The sequence below is a fragment of the Sphaerodactylus townsendi genome, linkage group LG15 (genome assembly GCF_021028975.2).
Source record: "Sphaerodactylus townsendi isolate TG3544 linkage group LG15, MPM_Stown_v2.3, whole genome shotgun sequence".
In the NCBI taxonomy this organism is placed as follows: domain Eukaryota; kingdom Metazoa; phylum Chordata; class Lepidosauria; order Squamata; family Sphaerodactylidae; genus Sphaerodactylus; species Sphaerodactylus townsendi.
The window spans coordinates 14,999,020-15,023,954 of record NC_059439.1 but is presented as its reverse complement, the minus strand read 5'-3'; the positions used below and the strand labels follow the sequence as shown (position 1 = coordinate 15,023,954).

The 24,935-nt window shown below is 44.3% G+C and overlaps 1 protein-coding gene across 1 annotated transcript; it reads left to right on the top strand.

Moving 5' to 3' along the window:
• The first annotated feature begins 290 nt into the window (after positions 1–290).
• LOC125444004 lies at positions 291–23,710 on the top strand. Its single transcript, XM_048516443.1, has 7 exons — positions 291–356; positions 18,648–18,783; positions 19,353–19,448; positions 20,699–20,830; positions 21,552–21,671; positions 22,727–22,819; positions 23,548–23,710. The coding sequence occupies exons 1-7, from the start codon at positions 293–295 to the stop codon at positions 23,708–23,710; spliced, it is 804 nt and encodes a 267-aa protein (XP_048372400.1). The 5' UTR covers positions 291–292.
• Positions 23,711–24,935: the final 1,225 nt, after the last annotated feature.

Genomic DNA, 24,935 nt, shown 5'->3' with positions numbered 1-24,935 from the left:
CCCGCCTCCTCCCACCCCTCCCCCCAGGAGCTCCTTCGAGTTTGAATGAGATTTGCTGGGTGTAAAACTTAATCAAAAAGGGACCTCTTGGGACCGGGGGGGGGGGGGGGAGAGAAAGGAGCAACCCGGGGGCGCTTTGCTGAGACGGAAAGTTTTGCACTGAGTTTGCACAATTTGGGGGAGGGGGCCGCGCAATAGGGGAAAGAGGGGGGGGATTAAAGGCGAGCGATGGTTGCAATGGGGACAGGGGCGTGGGTGGCAGGGAAAGGGGGCTTGAGGATGGACGAGAGCCATGTTGGATGCGCGGGGTTTGCGCAGAGAGATGAAGACGCGGCAGGGAAGCTCCCAAGCTAAGGGTACGGATTGACTTTTAGTCACATATCACACTTGCGCGCGCGCGCAGCCTCTATTAAATCTGCCACGTGCCTCGCTGCAAAACCCAGCCGTGCAAAAAAGTGAGCAAAAGCACTTGACATATTTGTGCAGCCTTTTTTTTTAAAAGGGGGGGGGGATCATTTTGCTGGGCGCTAAAGAACTAGAGCGCAATGCAATTGCGTGCGGACGGCTGGGGGTGTTTTCTCCGGCAGAGACCTGTGCTTTAAAAGTACCTTTTGAAAAATCTCCCTTGCGCGGATCATTTCGAAGGACCTTTTCTATGGAAGGACCTCCCCCTGCCCCCAATGCTCTAGGGAAGCGGGGAGGGCGATGGGAATGGATTCCAAGGGAATGAATGAAATGCAATCGATATGTTCCCCCCGCCCCGCCTTTGGCTCTGCTGCTTTTACATGGTGTGTGCGTGTGTGTGTCCCCCCTCCTTTCTGCTTTACATTTTAAATAATCTGATTTGCCCTTTCTGCCCAGCTTTCTCCCCCTAGCAGAGGGGATCCAGAAGAACATGGTGGTTTGTATGAATGGAAGGACACAGGCTTGAATGGAAATCGTTGGGAAGCCATCAACAATATATATATATATATTTCCTCTCTCCACCAACGAAAAGGGCTTCCGCTTAACCCCTTGTCTGGCACAAGGTACCATGTGCGGCTCGCTTTCTATTCTCCCTCCCTCCCCCCCAAAAAAAATCTTTCCCCCCCTCATTGCTCAATTCCCCGGGAAGAAACGGGTCCAATGATTGGAGAGAAACGAAGAACAGAACTTTTGGACTCTGGGCAAGAAGGCAAAGGAACAACCCCCCCCCCCTCCTCCTAAATGCAACCTTTGGCGCGCTCTGAACCCTGTGTGTGTGTGGTTGGGGGGTGTTTTTAAAGGATCAAGATGGAGTAACTGATATTGCACTGGCTGGCACTTGCTTCTGAGTAGACCTGCCTTAGTGGCAGCCTGTGCGCCTCTGGGGAGCAGCCCAAAGGAATTAGACCGGGGGGGGGGGAAGGAGAGAGAAAAGGAAGGGGGGAGATGGATCCCTTCCCCCACCACCCCCCACACACCCCCTTCCTCATTCTGAGCGGCCTTCCAGGACAAACACTCAAGTGCATCTATGAGAAGCTGGAGGTGCAATAGCCGAATTGGCTCAGGGGAGGCGCCAACTGTCCCCCTGCCATTGGGAAGCAGGGCTGGGGGGGATGTTGAAAGCATGCCATTCTCATCCCACCCCCCACCTATCCAGAGGGTGGGGGGCTGGAGGAGGAATTGCAGGGTGGGGGAGGGGGAGGCAGCCCGGTGCATGGTTACAACGTGCTGGCCCTTTAAATGGCTGCTTGCGCATGGCCACCCAAAAAAATAAAATCTCTCCTCTTCTTTTCTTTTCTTTTTTTGTTCCAACTAAAGAATCCCCCTGCAGCAAAATGATCGGATTTGGCATCTCGCCTTGAATGGGGAGAGTCTGAAATCTCATCATTTCAACGGCTCTCCACAACAGGTTTGCAGAGCAAGCCATGGTTTTTTCTTTTCCTTTTTAAAGAAAGAAAGAAAGGCGATCCCATCAAAAATGGGGGCTGGGACCAGTGTGTGGGAGGGGGATCAATTTTCCTAATCGAACCGGACATTTGATACCCAAGGTCCTGAAATTCCGTTCTGTTAAAAAGAGGTCTTTGGCATTCTTTAAACTGGAGCCAGAGTGTCTAATAGATTTTGCTGGGGAAAGAAGGAGCCATTTAATTCATAATATGTAAAGAGAGACACAAAATAGCCCTTTAATTTCTCGTGGTTTTGCTTCCATGGGAGGCCACCGATTTCTTTCTTCCGAGCTCACAAGATTCATTTCAGGATCTTTTTAGAAAGTCTGAGACCTCTGAGCTCATGTCTCGATTGCAACTCAAATAGGAGGAACCCTAAAATGAAAACACTCCTTTTAGTTTGGTCAGAGAACAACAACAGAAAACAAAGGTTTTTATTTGTTTCTTTTAGTTAAAACTTTTGTGTTGAAGGTCACTGTTTAATTCACTTTTCTACCCTCAGATATGTTAGATATTGTTCAGAGAGAATCTAAAACTAGAATAGGATGTAAAAGTTTTGGGGAACCCCTAATAATACTGATCCTAACTTTTTACTTCAGAGGTAAACTTGAATGCACAAATATTAAAAGTCATTTTGAGAACTATTTAAATCTAGCAACTTTAAAAAGTTCAGTCACAGGGTTTTTTAATAAAAAATCTGGAGTTTAGAGCAACTCGATATCTAAATAATATTCAAGTAGACAGACCCTTTTAAATACATACTAGAAAATAACTATCCTGAGTAAAATCTGAAATATTTTTCCCACATTCATTGATTTGACGGGATCAAGAGACATTTTATCTACCTTTCTGCTGACCTTTTAAACTTCATAATCAATGGTTTATATAAAAATTGTTTTTCCTAAAATATGTTACAAATTGATATGTTAAAAAAGTTTGAAATTTGCACACAACAAAAGAACAAAAATTGGGCAGAATTTCCTAAAAACAAAAATAATTTATGCAAGCAGATGCCCCAAAAATCCTTCCAAATCTGATTATTTTTTTCAATTTATATACATTTACACATGCCACGCACATTATGAAACTCTTTGCATTTATTCTGAAATCCAGACAAACAGTTTTTAAAAACAATTCAGACATCCTTCCCTACTGTAGAAAACAATTGTTTTGTGTTTTGTTTCCCATGTGTGAATATACACATGTACACACACATGTATATGTATATACACACACACACACACACCTGCCTGGCAGTTTACAAAAGCTTATGCCACAATAAATTTGTGAGTCTTTAAGTTGCCACCAGACTGTTATTTTTCAGCCAATCAGAAAAGACTAAATCAGAATACATTAGAATAAATCAGAAGTATCCCCTTGATGGAGGCATTCCAGATCCAAAATAGTTAGGAAAAAAACCCATAGAAGAGGCAGTTAAAATGATTTTGGAGGTGGAGGGAAATTGACTTCATTGAAAGGATATTAGCAAGATGAAATGGACATCTGTCCCAAAATGTGACCTTAACAAAGACTGAATCCATATTCCTCCATTCTTTCTATCCTTCTCTTTTTTTTCACCCTCAACTTTCAAATGCTGTCTGGAACTGCACCAGAACTCCAATTTAAGATCCTGAGATAAAGAAATATCCTAAGAACTCCGCTGTGGTCTTCAGGTTCATTCAATCCCTGTTCTTTTTCACTTCTCTAATTTGGTTATATTTTTAAAACCATCTTGGGCAGGTAAAAGAGACATAACCAGTTAAATCAGAGCTCCTTTCACTTAAAAAAAAACCTTTGCTTAATTATTTTTTACAAAGGAAAATCCTTCCTTTTATGATTTCTTTCCTGACAGAGATATATGTGCACGACCATCTTGTCTGCCTTACTCGTCAATTTGTTAATAAGACTGACAGAAGTCATAAACATGGTGTGACTCTTTTGTACAACTATTTCCTAACACCACCTTTGCAATCAACCCTTATCATAAAATTGTACCTGCAAAGGTGTGCACTAGTTACAAATCAAATATTTCTTGTATATTTGAGCAACCTACAGAACTGACTACTTAAGCAGAAGCAGGTACTAACCCATTGTACATAATTTTTGAGGTTTTCTTATAGAAAATAATCCTGTAAACATAATTTAGCAATGGTTTTAGCAAACATTTTCTAAAAGCCTGTGATCAACAACTAAGTTAAAATATCCCCTATACAAAGAATTTTTGATATTTTTGGTTAGTTTAATGAAGATTGTAAATTCTGCCATACTTTTCAGTACAAAAATTCAGATATAAAACAAAAATATATTAAAACATTAACAGATGCTTCAGTTGAGCACAGTTTGTTTTGCATTCTGTGTGGAATGTAAGGAGTTAAAGCTGGGAATTCCCAGAATTACATCATTTGATTCTAGACATTTGTGAGACATCCATCCTAATCCTAAACATGTTTATTTCATTTTTGCTGGATTTATTTCCAAGTATATATTCTTAGGATTGCAGCCTGAATGTAAGTCTACTTCTGAAAACCAATAGCTTGTTTTACAAAATATCATTTTCTATTGATTTTTCAGATCTCTCTCCCCCCCAAAAGTTAATAAAATTAGTGAACTTTGTTAGAAAAAAGATATAAAATATTAAAATTTAGAGGAATGGAAACAGCCAAAGAAGAGTTACATATATTTTGTTATTGCTTAGAATGTTTCAGATTAAAAGCTAAGTGAGTAACTAGCAGGAAATGAGTAACTAACAAGGATTTGAAAAAATGGTGGGGGAAAAGATTATTTATTTATTTAAAATAGTCCTATCCCACTTTTCCCAGTAAAAACCTCAATGAAAACATAAAAAGGAAAAAAATCTAGATGTTCCTACAGTGGGAAACCTTCTTTCCCCTCTTATGCTATTAAAACTACCTTCAAATGTTTCTTCCCTAAATCCAGCTTATTAACTGTGTGGGGTTGAATAAACTTAATTCCTGGGTAAGATTTTTCACCTTCAAAGAACCAGCTTCTATATTTTTGGAAGACGGTGCCATAAAACATCTTTTCCTGTTTACATTAAGCCTCGAAGACTATAACCTAGTAAAGATTGTATTGCTTAAGAACTTCCTAAAACAGGTTTGAAAGATTCCTGACAAGTGGTGAGCCAGCATCCACAAGTGTGTTGTGCCTGTATGTTAGGCTTCTTGGTTACCAGCGGTAACAATAGCTGCTTGTGTTTATTTAGCTTCAAAACAAAAACAGGTTAGAAATAAGGATAGAGATTGTGTGTCTTTGGTAGGTCTGATCTCTAACAGTAGTAGAAGTGGTTTCAACGGGTACAGCTTCCCTCATCCCATCATGGTAAGAGTGTTCTACAATTCTCTCCTTCACAAGTGCTAAAATTGCCAAAGCCATGCCTTGCTCTGCATGTGGTAATCTAGGAAGAAAAGGAGGAATATATAACGTGAGTATAATGTCTCAAGTTGTGAGATCTAGCCCAGATAGGACTGAAGACTATTGCCCTAAATGACAACCCCCAAGACTCTCCACTTTCTATCTGAAAGAGTGAGATGAAACAATCTAGTTTCTACCTCCAACTCCCCAATTCTCCAGAATAAGAAATCCCATGACTTTCCTGTCACTGGATTAAATCCTACCAGTGTTTTTTTCTTTATCTTACCTAGAGTCCTTCCCTATTCTATGTGCCTTTGGTCCATGAGGGTTTCACAATCCACACCATAAACTTGTTGGCGGTCTCTTTTTTTTTTTTGCTAGCTGGTAAGATCCAGTCCAATTTGTTCTGGGCACTTTATCTGCAAGCCTGCCTCTATTTCTTCTCCTGTCCCTCTTGCTTCCTTACGATTGCAACCTCACTTTCAGGAATCTACCCTTTGCTAATAATACAAAGACATTTGAAGATATCCATTTCTTGTTTCTTATCCATTTCTCCCCCTACATCATCAATGGCTTCATACCTAAACATGATAGCAGTCCCTCATGGGTCTTCTATGGTGGAACGTTACCATCATTCAACCCTCACCCTTCTGACCCTGCAATGAATTCCACAGAGATATTGGTGGCATTTCTGATACTAGATAGCAGGAAAGTTTTATGGCTATGCATCCCAGCAGCCTAACTGTAAAAGAAGGTAATGCCTACACACATTTAAGGCATTTCCTTCAAGTAAAGCAAAAAATGGGGATGGGGAGTAATCTCCAGACAGAAACAACATGTCCTTTCTTGCACGTTCAAATTGTGATGTGACTGCAAATCTGGGCAAAAGAGCACTAATTTTCCTCTTTCTGTTTAAAAGATAGAGGATATGTTTTATGTTGTGTATACCATCCAGGCAAAATAGTTCTTTAAAATCTAGTGGGGCAGACCTCAAAGGGACCCACAATCCTGCCCATATAATTCTCTGCTCCCCTTTGTACTGCTAGAATGACTGAGGAGGGAAAGAGCAGAAATCCTCTTCTCACTTGCGGATTTCTGTGTTTTTCTCAGTCTTATCCTATTTTTCTATCTCTTTCAAATTCAGGAAAAGGGGGATGCCAACTGTTTGAAGCAGAACCCCTTGCCTCAGCTGTAAACGGCAGGCTGTTTTGTAAGGCAAGTTCTTCCACCAATACGGCAATATTTCGCCACTTCGACAAACTGGCACCAATGGCATGGCCGAAGTTACCGTCCATCTATAAAGATGTGTTTCACAGAACCAACCAGCAAAATCAGACTTCAGGGAATCCCCTGTTTGATTGGTCTGACAAATATTATGGCAAATGCTAGTGTAACCCTTTTAGCTTTAAAAGGGCCATCGGTGGTCCCATCATTGTGGATGCCCCATTCAAAACCAGAACAGCATGTCAATGAATAACTTTTATTTAAAGATGGGAAACAAGGGGTTCTGAACTGGGAGTTTGAAACAAAACAGCGTGGGTAATAAATTATATTGAGCAGCCCCTGAAGTCTGAAAATAGAAGGAAGTCTCTTTAGTTTCTGGGTTGCGACTCATAAATTGTAGACAGGCTGTGTTGTACACTTGGCGGGGTTTCTCTTCTCCACAAGCTCTGTGAAGCATTTTTTCCCCTCAGTCACAGCCAGAGATGTCCCACAAACACTCAGGATCAAATGCTTGCACAAGAAGATGGCCACACCTCTGCCAACTGCCTTTCTCTGTCTGCACAGGCTTTTTAGCTTCTGCAACTTCTTCAAAAATTCTCCACATGCAGTGCTGGACATTTTTCTCTTTTCTTCTTGTCCTGTTGCCCCCAGCCTCTCCGTAGAATCCCCTCTCTCTAGAAGGCAGTGTTTCCAGACCAAAGCCAACTGTGCAGGTGAAAATATAGAGACTTTTAAATAATAAATAAATATTTTCCCCATGCTTATAAAGCAAGAATCCTTCCCCATTTATGTTCCCAGGTTCTGCCATTTAGAGATGTGTTGTATCCTACCTCTCTGCCGAGTTACAGTTGACGTCTTCCTCCAGATCAAAATGGGTTCTTCCTCAAAAACAGCCTTTTGCACCCCAAGAAGGTTTTGGGGGTTAGGTAAAATCCCAAACCTCTCAACATGGAAGGTCCAGTTTAGCTACCATTGTTCTGGCTATTGTAATATCATGTTGAGGCAGCTGACAAGTGATCAAAATTGCGCACAGTATTCTAAAAGCAGCCAAATATGATGACATTATGAAATGGATAATCTTATTTTCCTACCCTAGTCAATCCCAATATGGAGTTTGTTGTTGTTGTTGTTGTTTTTACTGAGGCTGCACACTGAATTGAAAGGTCCACCCAGATCTCTTTCCTGGGACAGTACTGGGGAAGTCAGACCCCAACAGCATATATTTGAAATAAAGTTTTGTTTTGGGGCCCCACGTGCCTCAATTGGGAGTTACAGGGCACAGAATTTGCTATTATGTTATTCAGTCTGGTGAGAATTCTTTCCTGTATGTTTTCTATCCTCAAACTTAGCTATCTGTACGCCCATCGGGCTAGCCATGACGCCGGCAATCGGAAAAGAACCGCCATAGCGAGCTGCCTCGCACAAGAAAGGGCGAGGTGCGCGTGATTCGCCACGCGAACGCTAAACCGGCGCCAAGACGCCAGATAGAAAACGCTTTAAACCACTCTTTTTCCCCATGCATCGACGGCGCACTCGCGAACAGTCAGCCGTCCTCAAACGAGCCTGCCAAGCGATCTCCACGCAGTAGCGGCGGCCATTTTGGGAGGGATGAACTGCTCCAGCGGCCATGATGGTGAGGTCAGCAGCCGCTTTCGCAGCGCTTCCGTGCGAACCGACATTTATCTGCGGGGCTGCGGACGCCCGCAGTTCCGCCTGTCTGTGCGAACGCTTTTTTTCGGAGGCGTCGCAATTTGCGACGTCATCGCGTCGCTGCTTTTGGCCGTGCGGAAACGGCCTAAGAGAGTCAGCGTGGTGTAGTGGTTAAAAGCAGGTGCACTCTAATCTGGAGAACCGGGTTTGATTCCCCGCTCTGCCACTTGAGCTGTGAAGGCTTATCTGGGGAACTAGATTAGCTGGTGCACTCCAACACATTCCAGCTGGGTGACCTTAAGGTAATCACAGTTCTTCAAGCTCTCTCAGTCCCACCTATCTCACAGGGTGTTTGTTGTGAGGGGGGAAGGGAAAGGAGATTGTAATTTGAGTCTACTTACAGGGAGGTATAAATCCAAAGGGGGGGTATAAATCCAAACTCTTCTCCTTCTCTTATCACTCATTCCTAAATTCAAAAATGTTATTATTTGGTTAAATACCAATACAGATATTTAGAGGATCATAATGCTTCTTTCCCTCCATTTCAAAACATGTTCATGTATTCCTAACTTGTGCTCTGTATTCTTTAACTAGTTAATAGTTGATAAGAGAATCTGTCCTCTTACCATGTGACATCAAATTTTAGGAGTCTTTCTTTGGTGATGCACTTTGTCCCTATAGCATATGTGCTGTCTCATCCCTGACAATATGTCTGGGGACATTTTGCTAATCACTCTGAATGTTGCTGATACAAGCCTTCTGTTGAATATTAATAGTAATCTCTACCTATTGTCCTAGGACAGGCGAATTAGCCTGCAGATTCCCAGATCCCCTTAAATTCTCCTTTACGGATTGGGGTTCTAGTGGTTTTCCTGCATTCCTCTGGTAAAGAAGCTGATTTGTCAAAACACCAGCAATTTCCCTCTGAAGTTATTTCAGAACTCTTCTGACCCAGGGGAATAGGTTTGACAATGCTAGGAGTTTCTGCTTTGTTATTTAATTGGTGCAATGGAGTTTTATTACAATGTTCATATAATATATTATCCTCTCAGTTATAACACTACAATCTGCCTTGATACTCCTTGAGTCGGAAGGAAGGAAGGAAGGAAGGAAGGAAGGAAGGAAGGAAGGAAGGAAGGAAGGAAGGAAGGAAGGAAGGAAGGAAGGAAGGAAGGAAGGAAGGAAGGAAGGAAGGAAGGAAGGAAGGAAGGAAGGAAGGAAGGAAGGAAGGAAGGAAGGAAGTTAATTAAAGGCAGTACCACACAACCTCATTTGTTACCAATGTCTCTTTCTGTCACTTCCACCTCTGTTCGCCATTTCTGCTTACCCTTCCACATTTCATAGATGAAAACTGAGATGCTTGAATACTTGTGATCCCCCTGCTGGCAGACCAAAGACCCCAGATTAAGCACTGCTCGACTGCTTTCCCTAAAGACCCATAGTGGGTCATTTTGTCTTCACTGTGCTAAATTACTTTTGCTACTGCCTACCCTCCACTGGTTCTGAAGCAGGGTGTATTATTGGAGCCCACATTATATTTTATGTGGGAGATCCATGATTCATAGGATGAGGGGTGGCTGTAGCTCAGTGGTGGAGAATCTGCTTGGCATGCCAAAGGTCCCAGGAATCCCCTGGAATCCCCAGTTAAAAGGATGAGGTAGTTGGTGAACTGAACGATCTCTGCCTGAGACCTTTGCAAACTGCTTCCAGACTGATTAGACAACACTGACCTTCCTGGACCAATGATCCTGTATAAAGGAGTGTACCACTCCTGTGAGTAAGTGCCATTTCCTGTGAGTAAGTGCCATTGAGTCGATTTGGGTAGGATTCTGAATAAAGAAGAAGAAGAAGAGTTTGGATTTATACCCCACCTTTCTCTCCTGTAAGGAGACTCAAGGTGGCTTACAAGCTCCTTTCCCTTCCTCTCCCCACAACAGACACCTTATGAGGTAGGTGGAGCTGAGAGTGTCCTGAGAGAACTGTGACTAGCCCAAGATGACCCAGCAGGAATGTAGGAGTGGGGAAACAAATCTGATTCACCAGATAAGCCTCTGCCACTCAGGTGGAGGAGTGGGGAATCAAACCCGGTTCTCCAGATTAGAATCCACCTGCTCTTGACCACTACACCACTCTGCTCTTTACTTCATTTTTCCCCAATGGGGACTCAACGCTGCTTACATTACATCTCCTCTCCTTCCTTTTATCCTTGCAACAACCCTGTGAGGTAGAAGTTAGGCTATGGGAGAGTAACTGGCTTAAGATCATCCAGCAAGTTTCCATAGCAGAGTGGAGATTCGAACCTGAGTTTCCCAAGTCTTAGCCTGACACTCTTATGACTACTTCGCATTGGGCTCCCTCTGTAGCTGCTCTTTAATCCAGAAGTTCAGTCACGGCTTTTCCATGCAATGGGTCAGACCCATCAATGCACCATCAGAAACACAGACTTAATGCAGTTCCATACAGAGAAGATCTTCGGCAACACGCTACACTTTGTTTCCTATATATTATAGCATCCTTAAGTTGGTTGCACAATATCTTGTGCAAATGGAAACACAACGGGATAAGGGATGCAGTAAGTTTTCCAGTGGACATTTTGTCCAATCCAATTTGTGGATTTGCTCCTAGTTAACTGGCTGGAGACCGCTTGTTACCAGATATGCTACTTAGCACAGGAGGATCTAACTAACACTTACAAACTGACAATAAAGTTTCCCTCAGCTGAACACTGAGAACTGGATCCTGTGGCAACCTTCAATTGGGTCTTCCTGCAAGCTTCTTTCAACAAAGCAAAAAATTTGTCCAACAGATGAAGGCTTTCTCCACAGAGGGAGTCTTTCTCCTTTGGATGATAGCTTAACACAAGACAGTAATTGGATCCAACTTGGACAAAGAGAAGGGATGCCAAATTCCAAGTGTGGCCTTGATTTTCCCTAAATTTACAATTGATTTTTGGACTACAGAGATCAGCCCTGGAGGAAACGGCAGCTTCAGAGCACAGAGTCCATGACGACACATCCTGCTCTGTTATCCAAAGTAGGCCGTCTCCAGCTTTACTTGCGGGAATTAGCTCTGGGAGGCAGAGTTTAGCAAGAGGGGGAAATGGACAGTGGTGTACCTAGGCAAACTGGAGCCCTGGGCAAACCCTGAGCTTGATGCCCCCCCTCCCATGGGCGGCCACCCTCTCCCACCGTGACCAAACAATGATTTTTCCCACAAGGTCGTTTCAAAGTCACCATCACATTATAGAACATGCCCCAACTCACAAATCTGAACACAGCAATGGGCCATGCCACACAGCAGAAATATTTTTTCGAAAACATTTTCAAAATGCTTTCAAAATGTTTTATTGCTGCTATGAAAACATTTTATGGTGTTGTATCCAGTCCCCCCAATTGGGGGGAACAGCATCACTTTCAATGTTATTTAAACTGGGGACCCCAGATTCTCCCTTTAAATCCATGCCGAAGGGGGTGGATGTTAATAATAATAATAATAATAATAATAATAATAATAATAATAATAACCACAACCTTTATTAGGCATTGAGAGAATAAAAGAAAGAAAGAAAACAAGCATTGGCAGAAAGGGGGTGGATTTAAAAGGAAAATCTGGGGAAATTTAGGGGGTGCCTGCTGTCAGGGGTGCAATTATTAAGATAGCAGCACCAAAATTTCAGAGTATCTTCGTGAGACCCTACTGATGATATCACCCAGGTTTGGTGAAGTTTGGTTCAGGGGGTCCAAAGTTATGGACCCTCAAAGGTGTAGCCCCCATCTCCTATTAGCTCCCATTGGAAACAATGGGGGATGGGGCACGCCCTTTGGGAGTCCATAACTTTGGACTCCCTGAACCAAACCTCACCAAACCTGGGTGATATCATCAGGAGAGTCTCCCGAAAAATCCCTGACATTTTGGTGCTGCTAGCCTAAAATCTGCGCTCTTTGCAGGCCAAAAACAGAAAAACGCTGAAAATACAAAAAATCCCACAAACAAACCTGCAGTTTTTGCGCCCCCCACAAGGGAGCGCCTTGGGGAACTGCCCACTTTGCCCAATGGGAGGAACGCCTCTAATGGATAATCTGTAACCTGGGTCTACGAGGAGGGTCCAGGTGAAATCTCTTAAAGGAGGAGGCCATTATCAAATTAACAATTAATAAAATAATGAAAAACAAGGAATATATTTTCAGGCACTGAAGGCATCCAAGAGCTAATGAGAAGAAGAGGTAGGAAGTGGAATAGAGATTCAGAGATGGGTGATATTTACCAATCTTGCAGATGAGGAATCTAGCAAAAGAAGCAACTGAGAGGGGAAAGGAGCCCACATGAACATGGGGGTCTGGGCAGGGATCACACACACACCCACACAATCACACACACACACATACTATGAATCTCCACAGGAGTTATGTTTATAGTCAGAAATTAGTCCTGAGGCAATATGAGGTAAGCAGACATGAAGGCAAGAGGCAAACAATTGATGGCTTTTCCATAGTTCCAAGATGGGGAGGCTTGAAGAGTTGTTAGGATGCAAGAGCAGCAGCAGCAGCAGGCCATTGCTTTCACATCCTGCATGTGAGCTCCCAAAGGCACCTGGTGGGCCACTGCGAGTAGCAGAGTGCTGGACTAGATGGACTCTGGTCTGATCCAGCAGGCTAGTTCTTATGTTCTTATGTTCTTAAGGGAATCCCTGCACTATTCTAAATACTGATTAAGATTGTGATGGGTACAGATGAATGCTGGAATGGGTACGAGTTTTTCACCTGAATACTGAGTAATTGCTGTGGAAGAATCAGCTCGGAGTGTTGATGGGCAGCCCAATCCAGGTGGGGTTGAATCCCCCCCTAAGAATTTTTTTAAAAAAATAATACATAGAAACATAGTTTGAAGAACTTATGAAATGCAGTCAGAAGTCCAACAGGTGAGCATAATATATAGTTTTGATATCCAACTGATATTCACCTTATTAAGTTGTATCGGATCACTATTTTGTGCTGTGAGGGTTTGTTGTGATACTTGTTTCATTGCTTAATATATGTTTCTTCAAAATTTCTTTTAAAAATCACATGTCCTTTTCTTTTTTCATGCCGTTTATGCAGATTGGGGTTAGATAGATTGCTCTTTTTGTAGCTAATGTTTTGTTGCGATCTTTCTCTTTTGAGTTGGGGTTGAGTCCCGCTCTCGAGCCAGCACAGCTCTGCGCTGGCAGAGGTGCCGCCAACCCCACTGGCACAAGAGGAAAATGTTTTGGTGGGGGGGGTTACTTACTCAATTCAATTAACCTTTATTGGCATAATAACACAATAGCAGGATACAATAAACCCCTTTATGCACATTTGTCGATGACAAAACATACAATTTTTGCTTTCGGCTCCAGAATCTCCGTACAATCACCATTCAAAAGGAATATAATTATTTGGTTATCAGCGTGCTCTTCAAGACCCATCCGTAAGGAGCAGCAGTGGCGTCGGAGGTTAAGAGCTCGTGTATCTAATCTGGAGGAACCGCGTTTGATTCCCAGCTCTGCCGCTTGAGCTGCGGAGGCTTATCTGGGGAATTCAGATTAGCCTGTACACTCCCACACACGCCAGCTGGGTGACCTTCGGCTAGTCACAGCTTCTCGGAGCTCTCTCAGCCCCACCTACCTCACAGGGTGTTTGTTGTGAGGGGGGAAGGGCAAGGAGATTGTAAGCCCCTTTGAGTCTCCTGCAGGAGAGAAAGGGGGGATATAAATCCAAACTCCACCTCCTCCTCCTCCTCCTCCTCCTCTTCTTCTACTTCTACTTCTTCTACTTCTACTTCTACTTCTACTTCTTCTTCTTCTTCTTCTTCTTCTTCTTCTTCTTCTTCTTCTTCTAAGGGTTCTAAATATTTGCTCCTAGGCCTGTTGTCAAGGGGGCAGTACAATAAAACACAAAGAACTGACTCTTCACACCCAGTTCCACAGGAACACGTTCTTTCATGATGGGGAATTCCCAAGCCCCTCCCCTGTAACATTACATCTGTCCAGGGTCAAGGCTCTGCGCCATCTGGCCTCGAGGTGCCAACCCCACTGGCACAAGGGGCAAACACTCTGGTGGGGGGTACTTACTCAGGAGGCCAGGCACACACGGCTCGGTGGAGCCCAACCTGGAAGCTGCCGCTCACCCTCAGGTCTTCCAGTACAAAATGCTGCTCTTGCATGGTGAGAGCATTCGGGAGTCAGTCCAGGGGGTGCAGCTGACCATAGCCACGCTGCACTGCTCGCCCTGTCCCTTTGCGCCAGCGGAGCCAGCAATGGAGATGCACCACATTTTTGGTGGCTTATCGCTGTTATCCCCTGTGGGGAATCCTCTGGTAGTTTTTTTTCCCCTTTTCCTTTTTTAGTCTTTCTGCAGCACAGGAAAGCCCTTTGGAGACAAGATGTGTGGAGCAGTGTCTTGTTCTCATGCCAATTCCTGTTCCCTGTGCAAGTCATGTCACCCTATGAAGAAGAAGAGTTTGGATTCATACCCCACTTTTCTCTCCTGAAAGGAGACTCAAGGTGGTCTACATGCTCCTTTCCCTTCCTCTCCCCACAACAGACACCTTGTGAGGTAAGTGGGACTGAGAGAGTTCTGAAGAACTGTGACTAGCCCAAGGTGTAGGAGTATGGAAACACATCAGCAGGAATGCAGGAGTATGGAAACACATCTGGTTCACCAGATAAGCCTCTGCCACTCAGGTGGGGAATCAAATTTGGTTCTCCAGATTAAAATTAAATCTGCTCTTAACCACTACACCACGCTGGCCTTCTTCTCTTCTTCCCCTCCCCCCTTTTTAGGGGATCTATTAGTAGGACGCCATTGCTTTACCTGATGTTAGAACGCTGCATTTTAATGGGGTTGATTTTAAATATGTATAGAGCCGTTATTTAATGATTACTGATTTTATTGTGCTCTATCTATTTGTTTGTTCACCACCCTGAGCCCTTCGGGGAGGGCGGTTTATAAATATAATAAATAATAATAATAATAATAATAATAATAATAATAATAATAATAATAATAATAATAATAATAATAATAATAATAATAATAATAATAATAATAATAATATAGAGGGGGTGGGGTCTAGGACCTTACGGCTGAGCTCTCTCCCCTGACCCCACCCTCCCCAGCTCCAGTATCCAGGAATTTCTCAAGCCTGAGTTGGCAACCCTAGCAAGGGAGTCATGTATTTATTTGTTTTGTTTATGTACGTCACTAATATTCCTCCTTTCTCTCCAATGGGGACCCAACTCAGGTTGCATCATCTTCTCCTCCTTTAACCCTCACAATAACCCTATAAAGTAGGTCAGGCTGGGAATGTGTGATTGGCCCATGCTCACCTGGCAAGCTTCTATTATGGCCCCTTCCGCACATGCAGAATAATGCACATTCAATCCACTTTCACAATTGTTTGAAAGTGGATTTTGCTATTCCGCACAGTAAAATCAAGTTTCAAAGTGCACAGAAAGTGGATTGAATGTGTGTTATTCCGCATGTGCAGAAGGGGCCAAAGATTAGGAATTTATACCTGGATTTCCCAGGTCCTAGTCTGACACTTTAACCACTACATCACGCTGGCTTTGAAGGACTCTATTATAGACTTGGGTTTGCAACTCAGATGCATCCCACAACTTTTCCTATTTGACTAAGTTATTGTGCGGGGCGGGGGGCGGGGGAGAAGCAGCGGGGGGAGGATTTGCATTTTGCATGACTGACACTCCGTATCTTTCGCCTGCATGTGGGCTATTACTGTGTAATCCAAAACCAAATTATGCCCTCTAAATTCCTTGAAGTCATTGGGCTTAACTCTGGCCCCTTCCGCACATGCAGAATGATGCACATTCAATCCACTTTCACAACTCTTTGAAAGTGGGTTTTGCTGTCCTGCACAGTAAAATCCAGCTTCAAAGTGCATTGGAAGTGGATTGAAAGGGCATTGTTCTGTATGTGTAGAAGGGGCCTCTGTCTAGGACTGCAGTGTTAAAGATATCCTTCATCTTCATCCAATTCAAAGAGTTAACATCTGGAAGGCTCCCAGAGGAATGAAAAATCTAGGACCCATGTTCTCTAAAATGATGGAGGAAAGCTCCTTCAACTTGAGGGCTGTCAACTTTGCTGAGAAGAGCAGCACGATACAAACCAGTATTCTTCCAAGGACATTGATTTATGATTTATTTGTGACTGATTTAATTGCCTGTTTAAACAACCCCCTGGCTAACAGAGCAGTGGTACAGAAAGATGGGTGAGATGTAAAACTTGATAAGGCTGTGTGAGAATGCACATGCACAACAGTCAGATTGCTCTGGGAACATGGTGGTGAAACTTAGCAAAGGGTTTCACTGTTCACAGAGCAGACAAACAGCGTATTGAAAAACTGGTTCCCTGTTTGCCATTTTGCAAACAGGATATGGGCTGATCTGGCAAGTGCCTGAGCATCCCTGTAGTTCAGTGGATTTTTGTGCCTGCCGTTCAGTAAGTCGAACACTCAAATGGTCACATATGTTTTTCTCATCAGAGCCACGAACAGGTGAGGGAGGAATTAGCAATCGTCTCAGAAGGGCTCAGGGGAGTGCAAAATCAAATGCTTCCAGCTTGCCAAGAGACTTCTTTCCCCCGGGCGTGATATTGAAAGGATGCGATAAGGTGTTTGAAAAGCAGGTTACCTTTCTGAAGCGAATCCTTCCACCAATAAGATGAAAAGGGCAAACGATAGCTCCCAACAGCAGGCTTGTATTTAATATTGCTGGATATTTATTTCATGCGATTAACTCCCCATCTCACCAAAGCACTTAATGAAGGGAAAACAAATGCGCAAGTAGCACTTTGTGGAAACGTGATCCTCTGAACACGAGGCCATAAAGTCATTGGGGCTAAACGCTTCCCACTAATTGATTAGCAACCTGCTTATAGGATGGCAGTTTGCTCATTTTGTAGCAGCTACATATTCTGGCATTATCACAGCACCATTGAGAGGCAGGTGAGTCAACCACTGCAGGCGGCAGAATGCTTAATTTATTAATACGGTAATTGACCAGACACACAGATAGAATAATTACATTTGAAATCACAAAAGCTCTGAATAACAACTCTACTGTATATATAGATTGTCTAGAATGCAAGTTCAGCATAAGAGGGGGGGAAATCTAAAATAAAGGTAGTTTGTAAAATAAAGTTTATAAAAGATATGATTTTTTAAATTAATTTTTTATTAATTTTCACAGTGTAATTGACAAACACAGTAGAAAAAATATGTAACAGGAAAAAAGGGAAAAGGAAACATTTCAAAACAGACGGAAACAGCAGAAAAAAGAACCCAATACATTTACCCAGAACTGCATTGATATAACCATGACACGTTGGATCCCAAAGCAACAATCTAGAACAGTGATTCCCAACCAGGGTTCCGTGGTACCCTGGGGTGCCGTGAGCATGTCCCAGGGGTACCGCGGCAATGCTGCCAGCCCCCCTCACTTTTGCGTGGTCTCCCGCCGGCACCAGCAAGGATATGGAGGTGGCCCAGGGGGCAGGGCCTACCGCAAGGTCAGCAGCCACTTCCTACCCCCCTACCCCCACACCCGTGCTTCCCTTCACCCTGGGAGGGGAAGGTGGGGGGTGGCAAGCAGGGAAACTGGGAGGGGAAGGTGGGGGGAGGATGGCAGAGGTACCGTGAGATCTGAAGAGTGAAGTCAAGGGTACCATGACATTGAAAAGGTTGGAAAACACTGATCTAGAATAATCGAAGAAGCCACTACGAAATCTTAAATTTGCTATCTTCTGTCCATTGACTTTGCAACATGACTAATCAGTCTCTCATATCTTTATCATTATCAAATTAGTAATCTTCCACTTGTTATTGTTTTTACACAATCGATTCAGCTTCACATAAGAAATAAAGTTCCCATTTTCTCATCAGATCCATCATTTTGTGAGCTGGCAGCTTTATAATCTTTTGGTTTTCTTTCAGTTTATTTCTCACAGGGACCTGTTGCAATCTTTTCGCAATCTCAGATGCACTCGTGCGTCCAATCATGTTGAAGGTATCTGATGGTTACACATTAGCAACCTGTTTTCCAACAGTGAAATTGGAACAGTTTGCCATAATTTTAACAAAGTTACAGTGTCTCAAGAGCGATATTGTGATGGAGGTAAAGCGCTTTGCTCTGGAGTGTCCCTAACTTGCCGGCTGAACAAGGGAAGGCCCCAAACATTGGTGGAAAACAGGGAAACACAAGATATGACAAAGCTCAGACAATTTGCATGGATGTCATCTATAGGGACCTGCTAATTAACCGAGAAATGGTTCTGGAGAAATCTGGATGGTTAATGGCTTTAATTATAGAAAACATACCGGATCTTCATTTTAGTAGCGCTGCGCAAGTTAAATTGCCATGAATGTAAACATACTTTAAAAGGGCATTTTCATGCTCCATAGGTCAGCGAACCTTCTCGCAGCCGATCTAAATTGCTTTTAATCTGGTTTGATTAGGTGCCAAGCTTCCTGTTTTGTTTCACGGCAATGGCTTCACTTTGCGGCCCCCTCGGGTATATAAAGAATCCTCAAGGTGCCTGTTAGCTGCCAAATTCGCTCTACTTCTCCAGAACGGCTCCGAAAGACTCGACAGGTAAGATTCCCAAGTTTGATTCATCAGTTGGAAGCCCAAATTAGGTCTCAGATGCCAACGCTTGGCTTCCTAGCTCATTGACCCTTTTGGAAGAGGGAAATCCGCTTGCAGAGGGGGCAATTTGGAGTGGAAATCTGGTGAGCAGCAAGAAAACTCACCATTTTCTCTTTCTAGACTTTTGCAGCTGCTCTGCCTGCGATCTTAAAACATCAGCCGAGAGGGTCAGAATCTCGTATGTACAAGACAAGAGTTACAGGGCTATTACTCCCTCTATCTGCATCTAGCTTAGATCTGGTTTCCCAGAGTGTCTCTTCAGCTGAGCTGAGACCCCATGGCTGATAGGCAAGAAAAGGGCAACTTGCAGAAGATGAGAACCAAGATTATTAAAGGGTTGGAGCACTCTCCCTATGAGGGAAACAGAAAATCTGGTTGGATCCAACACCATTAGGCTTACTACGATAGCTAACCTCAGGGTTCTCCCGGATTACACATTGCAGCATTAGAATTTGTGATACCCTGCTTTTGTTCATTCAGTTCTATTCCCAAGGACGCCATATGCTGTGTTTCAGGCACAAGGCTAAACCCGGGAACAGGATGCCTTTCCAAGTGGTCGCCCTCCTCCTGGTCTCATTGAGCTTTGTGTTGATGGAGGAAAATGGCACCAGGTAAGTCTATAAAACAATGATAAGAGTGCGGGAATTTCCCAAGCCCTGGTTCATGCTGCATTCTGCCTAATGCTCTCTTGCTAACCTCTGTTAAACAAAACACAGTCTTGTTTTACACTGTTGTGATGGACAAACCATGTTAACTAGGGGCTTCTGTGAGGACCGGGGCATTCGTGAACTTTGAAAACCTTGCATTTGACTCACTCCTGTCTTTATACCTTGGAATAAACATGAGAACCAGCATAGTGGGGTGGTTAAGAGTGGTGGCCTATAATCCAGAGAACTGTGTTTGCTTCCCCACTCCTTCACATGAGCAGTGGACTCTTATCTGGTGAACTGGATTTGTTTCTCCAGCTCCTGTACATGAAGCCCGCTGGGTGACCTTGGGCTAATCCAGGGGTAGGGAACCTGCGGCTCTCCAGATGTTCAGGAACTACAATTCCCATCAGCCCCTACCAGCATGGCCAATTGGCCATGCTGGTAGAGGCTGATGGGAATTGTAGTTCCTGAACATCTGGAGAGCCGCAGGTTCCCTACCCCTGGGCTAGTCACAGTTCTCTCAGAGCTCTCTAGCCTCACCCAGCTCACAAGGTGTCGGTTGTGGAGAGAGGAAGAAAAAGGAGTCTCCATACTTCTTTAAGTTAGCATAATACCTGTAGTAGGTAGCAATCTATATTTGTGTATTCTCAGTCTCTTTTCTACACCTGATTGTCCCACAAACTAATGCCTTTTAGTATTGGGAAAACATATTGATATTTCAGAAGTATGAGGAAATTTGGAAGAATCAACATATTGGTTCTATAGAAATTGTGAGTTGATCCAGCCAGCCTTTTTGCTCTATGTCACCCAGTGTTGCTCCTTACTATACCCAGTGGTTCTCAGCCTTCCTAATGCTGCGACCCTTAAAGGGTCCTCAAGTTGTGGTGACCCCCAACTTTAACATTTATCCATTTTACAGATGGAGAACACTGATGCAGAGAGTCTTAGGTGACCCCTGTGAAAGGGTCGTTCGACCCCCAAAGGGGTCCTGACCCCCAGGTTGAGAACCACTGCTATAGCCCCTATCCCACATAGCTTTTGTCCTGTCAGGGTCCATGATCCCCAGTCCCTCTTGGTTTGTTTAAAGGGGACCCCCTTCTGTTTTTCACCAGCAAAAAGCTGGTTAAATCTTTCCAGCTGTTGAAGAGCTAGAGACATGGGGATTCCCAATCTGTTTGCTCTGTGCGGACATGTTTCCTCTCTGCTGCCAGGGCAAACACAAAGATCTTGCAGAGGCGGTATTCCGAGGGGACGATAGTAAGCGATTACAGTAAAACTCTGGACAGCATGCTGAAGAAGAAATTCGTGGACTTGCTGTTGAAAATAAGAGAAAACAGGATGGAGTAAGTCTACGGTCCAAGTTGATCTAACTATACACACTCAGGAGAAGGTGATCAAACTGACATTTAGAAGACGAGGGGTGGGGGAGGAGGAGAATAAACCAAATGAGAAGGAAAGAGTCTTTCTCCAGTGCTCTCCTTCCCATCCCTGGCTAGCATTCTCACGCATGCGCCAGTCTTACCTCACTACACCCTATAATGTTCCTCCAGTGATAGAGAGTTGGGGAGGTAATTGAACAGACTGAACATCCACCTTTCTTTTTTGAACCAAGAACTCCCCTTCTCTCCAGGAGCCAGTGCGGTGAAGTGGTTAAGAGTAAGCGGACTCTAATCTGGAGAACTAGGTTTGATTCTCCACTACTCCACATGAGTGGTGGACTCTTATCTTGTGAACTGGATTTGTTTTCCCACTCCTACGTTCCAGCTGGGACAGTCACATTTTGTTCAGAACTCTCTCCCGCCTACCTCACCAGATTCTGTTGTGGGGAGGCGAAGGGAAAGGAGTTTGTAAGCCCCTTGAGCTTCCTAACAGGAGAGAAAGACAGGGTATAAATAAAAACTCTTCACTCTTCTTCAACTTACCACCTTGCAAAACGTGTGAAACAGTAATGTGTTCATCTAGACCCAGGGAAAACAAAGACATATTTAGTGGTCTGCAATAGAAATATTTAGTGCTCTCTAATAGAATCCTAGAGTTTTATCCTCCTGCACGTTTCTTTCCCAGAAACAGCATTGACCCATCCAAGAGAGAAGTTGAATCCCCAATATTCAATACAAACTCTCAAGGATTTGAAGCTGGATCTCAGGGGACAAAGGATTTCTTTATTTGCCTTCTGCAACAAAGGTAAAATCAATGGAATTATTGGTCTGTGTAATCTGACTACATTCCAGAAGTTAGTCATACTTTTAATGGGAAAATGAAGACGCGACCAGAACGGCACAGATTCAAACTAATTAATAGGTCGGTTTTGGTTTAGCTTAATCACATTGTTGGCTCACTAACTTGGGGACTGCTTTGATTCTACAGAAGGGTGGCTTCAGTCAGCTTCACAGTCTGATATGTGAGGCTGTGCTGGCTAGGCAGAATAGCAAATTTTGCTTGGGACGCTGATATACAGGCAAGCAGTGCTACAAACCTGGGACAGGATATGGTGACTGGAGGCAAAATTTTTGCTTGTACCCCCTACTTAACTATGCTCTGGGTAGCCCAGGTTCAAATCTTCACTCTGCCGTGGAATCTTGTTGGGTGGCTTCCATTTAGTTCCTCTCTTTCATCCTCACCTACCTCCCTGACAGAGGGGAGAACAATGTAAGCTGCAGTGAGCCAGCGTGGTGTTAACAGCAGGTGCACTTTAATCTGGAGAACTGGGTTTAATTCCCCGCTCTGCCACTTGAGCTGTGGGGGCTTATCTGGTGAACTAGTTTAGCTTGTGCACTCCAACACATGCCAGCTGGGTGAACTTTGGGCTACAGTTCTTTGGAGCTCTCTCAACCCCACCCACCTCACAGGGTATTTGTTGGGAGGGGGGAAGGGAAAGGAATTGTAAGCCCCTTTTAGTCTCCTTACAGGAGAGTAGGGGGGATATAAATCAATTCTTCTTCTTCTTCTTCTTCTTCTTCTTCTTCCAATGTATACATACATAAGCAGTGTATAAATGCCTATGCAAAAGCGGTGTATAATTACCTAAGCAGTGTACAAATATCTGAGCAAAAGCAGTGTATAAATACTTAAGTGAAACATACATTTTTCAGTTCTTAAGTACCGGCACTAAGTTTTTAATTCTAAGCAATCCAGCGCCAGTGATATCTTCCAACTTCACCCATGCAATAGCACCTTCACATCTTTCAATTCCCCTCTATCTTGCTGATCACTATAATGTCACAATATCGCTCTTCCAGCCTTATTCTGCCAAACGGTTCCAATCAGTGGAAGGACCTCTTGAAGAAAGAATTTCTGGATTGTCTGATTTCTGCTGACCTCTGCAGGCCAATGTGAGTGAATCACTCTTATTTTTTCCCCCCTTCAGATTGTCCGGGCTGGTTAGATTACACAGGCAACCCAAATAATCATGGAGGCAATCCATTAGGGGTGCGAATGAAGCAGAAGGAGTAGTAGTAGTTTGGATTTAAACCCCACCTTTCTCTCCTGAAAGGAGACTCGAGGTGGCTTACAAACTCCTTTCCCTTCCTCTCCCCACAACAGACACCTTGTGAGGTAGGTGGAGCTGGGAGAGTTCCTAAGAACTGTGATTAGCCCAAGGTCACCCAGCAGGAATATAGGAGTGTGGAAACACATGTGATTCACCAGATAAACCTCCGCCACTCAGCTGGAGGAGTGGAGAATCAAACCCGGTCCTCCAGATTAAAATCCACCTGCTCTTAACCACTACAACATGTTGATTCTACACCACTACACCACGCTTGTTGAGAGATGCAGTGTGGGTGACTCTACTGTTGATAAATTGACTGCTGGCCATGTTGGCTTTCAGATATTGAGTTAGATCCTACTAGCTTTTCTATTGGAGCAAGAGGGAGGAGGTGCTATCTGGCCTGATTTTCTTCCTTGGCCGTTTCCGCACGGCCCATTAATGACGGCCTGGGGGCGGTAAAAACACCGCCCCCAGGCCGCCGTTCGCCCTGACTGCGCTTCCCTCCCCCCAGGGCGACGCTGTCTCCCGTCCCCGCCCCACTCACGGTGTCCTCATCGTTGCCTGCTGGAGTGGAAGCCCCGCCCACACTGTCACCTCCCAACCTCCAGGGCCTGGAGGGCAGCGTGGCGAGGGCTGCGACGCCCAGCAGGCTGGCTTAATGGTGACACCTCGTGAGTGGGCGGGATGTGGAAGAGGCGGCGACTCCGTGCGGAGCCGCCACCGGGCCGCCTAAGCCGTTTTCCTCCAGCCTGCCTCGTTCATCGCGAGCGAACAGGGCTTGCGCCCCCACGCCGCCAGAACTCTTGGCGGCGTGGGGGCGCATCCTGGCCGTGCGGAAACGGCCCTTGCTTCATGCTGTTTGGGGTTTTTTGCCTAGGAGGATCCTACAATCCTTAGGATGCCAGCTTCCAGGTGGGACCTGGAGATCTCCTGGAATTATAGTTCATCTCCAGTCTACAGGGATCAATTTCCTCGGAGAAAATGAATGCTTTGGAGGGTGGGCTCTGTGGCATTGTGTTGCCTTGATGCAGCCCCGGTCTTCCCCAGGCATCATCTCCAAATGTTCAGGAATTTCCCAATCTGAAGCTGGCAACACCCCCCCCCCCCCATGCTGGTAGCTGGGGAGAACTGCAATCCTATCCTCAACGTTGCCTTGCGGTGTGTATCCAAAAATGCCAGCATGGTTTAGTGGTTGAGAGCAGGTGGATTCTGATCTGGAGAACCGGGTTTAATTCCTCCACTTGAGCGGCAGGGGCTTATCTGGTGAACCAGATGTGTTTCCGCATTCCCACATTCCTGCTGGGTGACCTTGGGCTAGTCACAGTTCATTCAGAACTCCCTCAGCCCGATTGACTTCACAAGGTGTCTGTTGTGGGGAGAGGAGGGGAAAGGATTTTTTAAGCCACCTTGAGTCTCCGTGCAGGAGAGAAAGGTTGGGTATAAATCAAAAATTCTTATTCTTCTCTTCTTCCGCTGCCAGCAGAAAACCTGGTAGGATTCAACCCACTGTCAAACATTATTACTTCTGAAAACTCACTGGATTGCTGGCTGTGAATAGCAGCCATTTTCTCCAGAGGAATTGAACTGTGCCGCCTAGAGATCAGTTGTAATTCTAGGGGTTAGCCAGTCCAGACTCACAATTTCGAGACACTCTGTGTGCGTAGTTATTTAAATGAAAACAAACCCCACGGTAGCTTACTGTGAAATAGAAAAGGACAAATATATATTGTTGACTGAAAGGAAATGCAGAATCATTTTGAGAATCTAGATGGAGGGTTGATTTCAGCCCTATTGGATACAGATGTGATTAATAATGATTGTCTACTACAGTGGTTCTCAATCTGGGGGTCGGGTCGAACTAAACTTTCACAGGGGTCGCCTAAGACTGTCTGCATCAGTGTTCTCCATCTGTAAAATGGATAAATATTAAAGTTGGGGGTCACCACAACATGAGGAAC

Bases quoted from the DNA above. Each gene is read 5' to 3' on its own strand.
- LOC125444004 (XM_048516443.1), top strand. From the start codon at position 293: ATGTTGGATGCGCGGGGTTTGCGCAGAGAGATGAAGACGCGGCAGGGA. The intron at 357-18,647 runs GTACGGATTGAC...TGGTTTGATTAG, and splicing joins GGGAAGCTCCCAAGCTAAGG to GTGCCAAGCTTCCTGTTTTG. The intron at 22,820-23,547 runs GTGAGTGAATCA...TGCCTGCTGGAG, and splicing joins GCTGACCTCTGCAGGCCAAT to TGGAAGCCCCGCCCACACTG.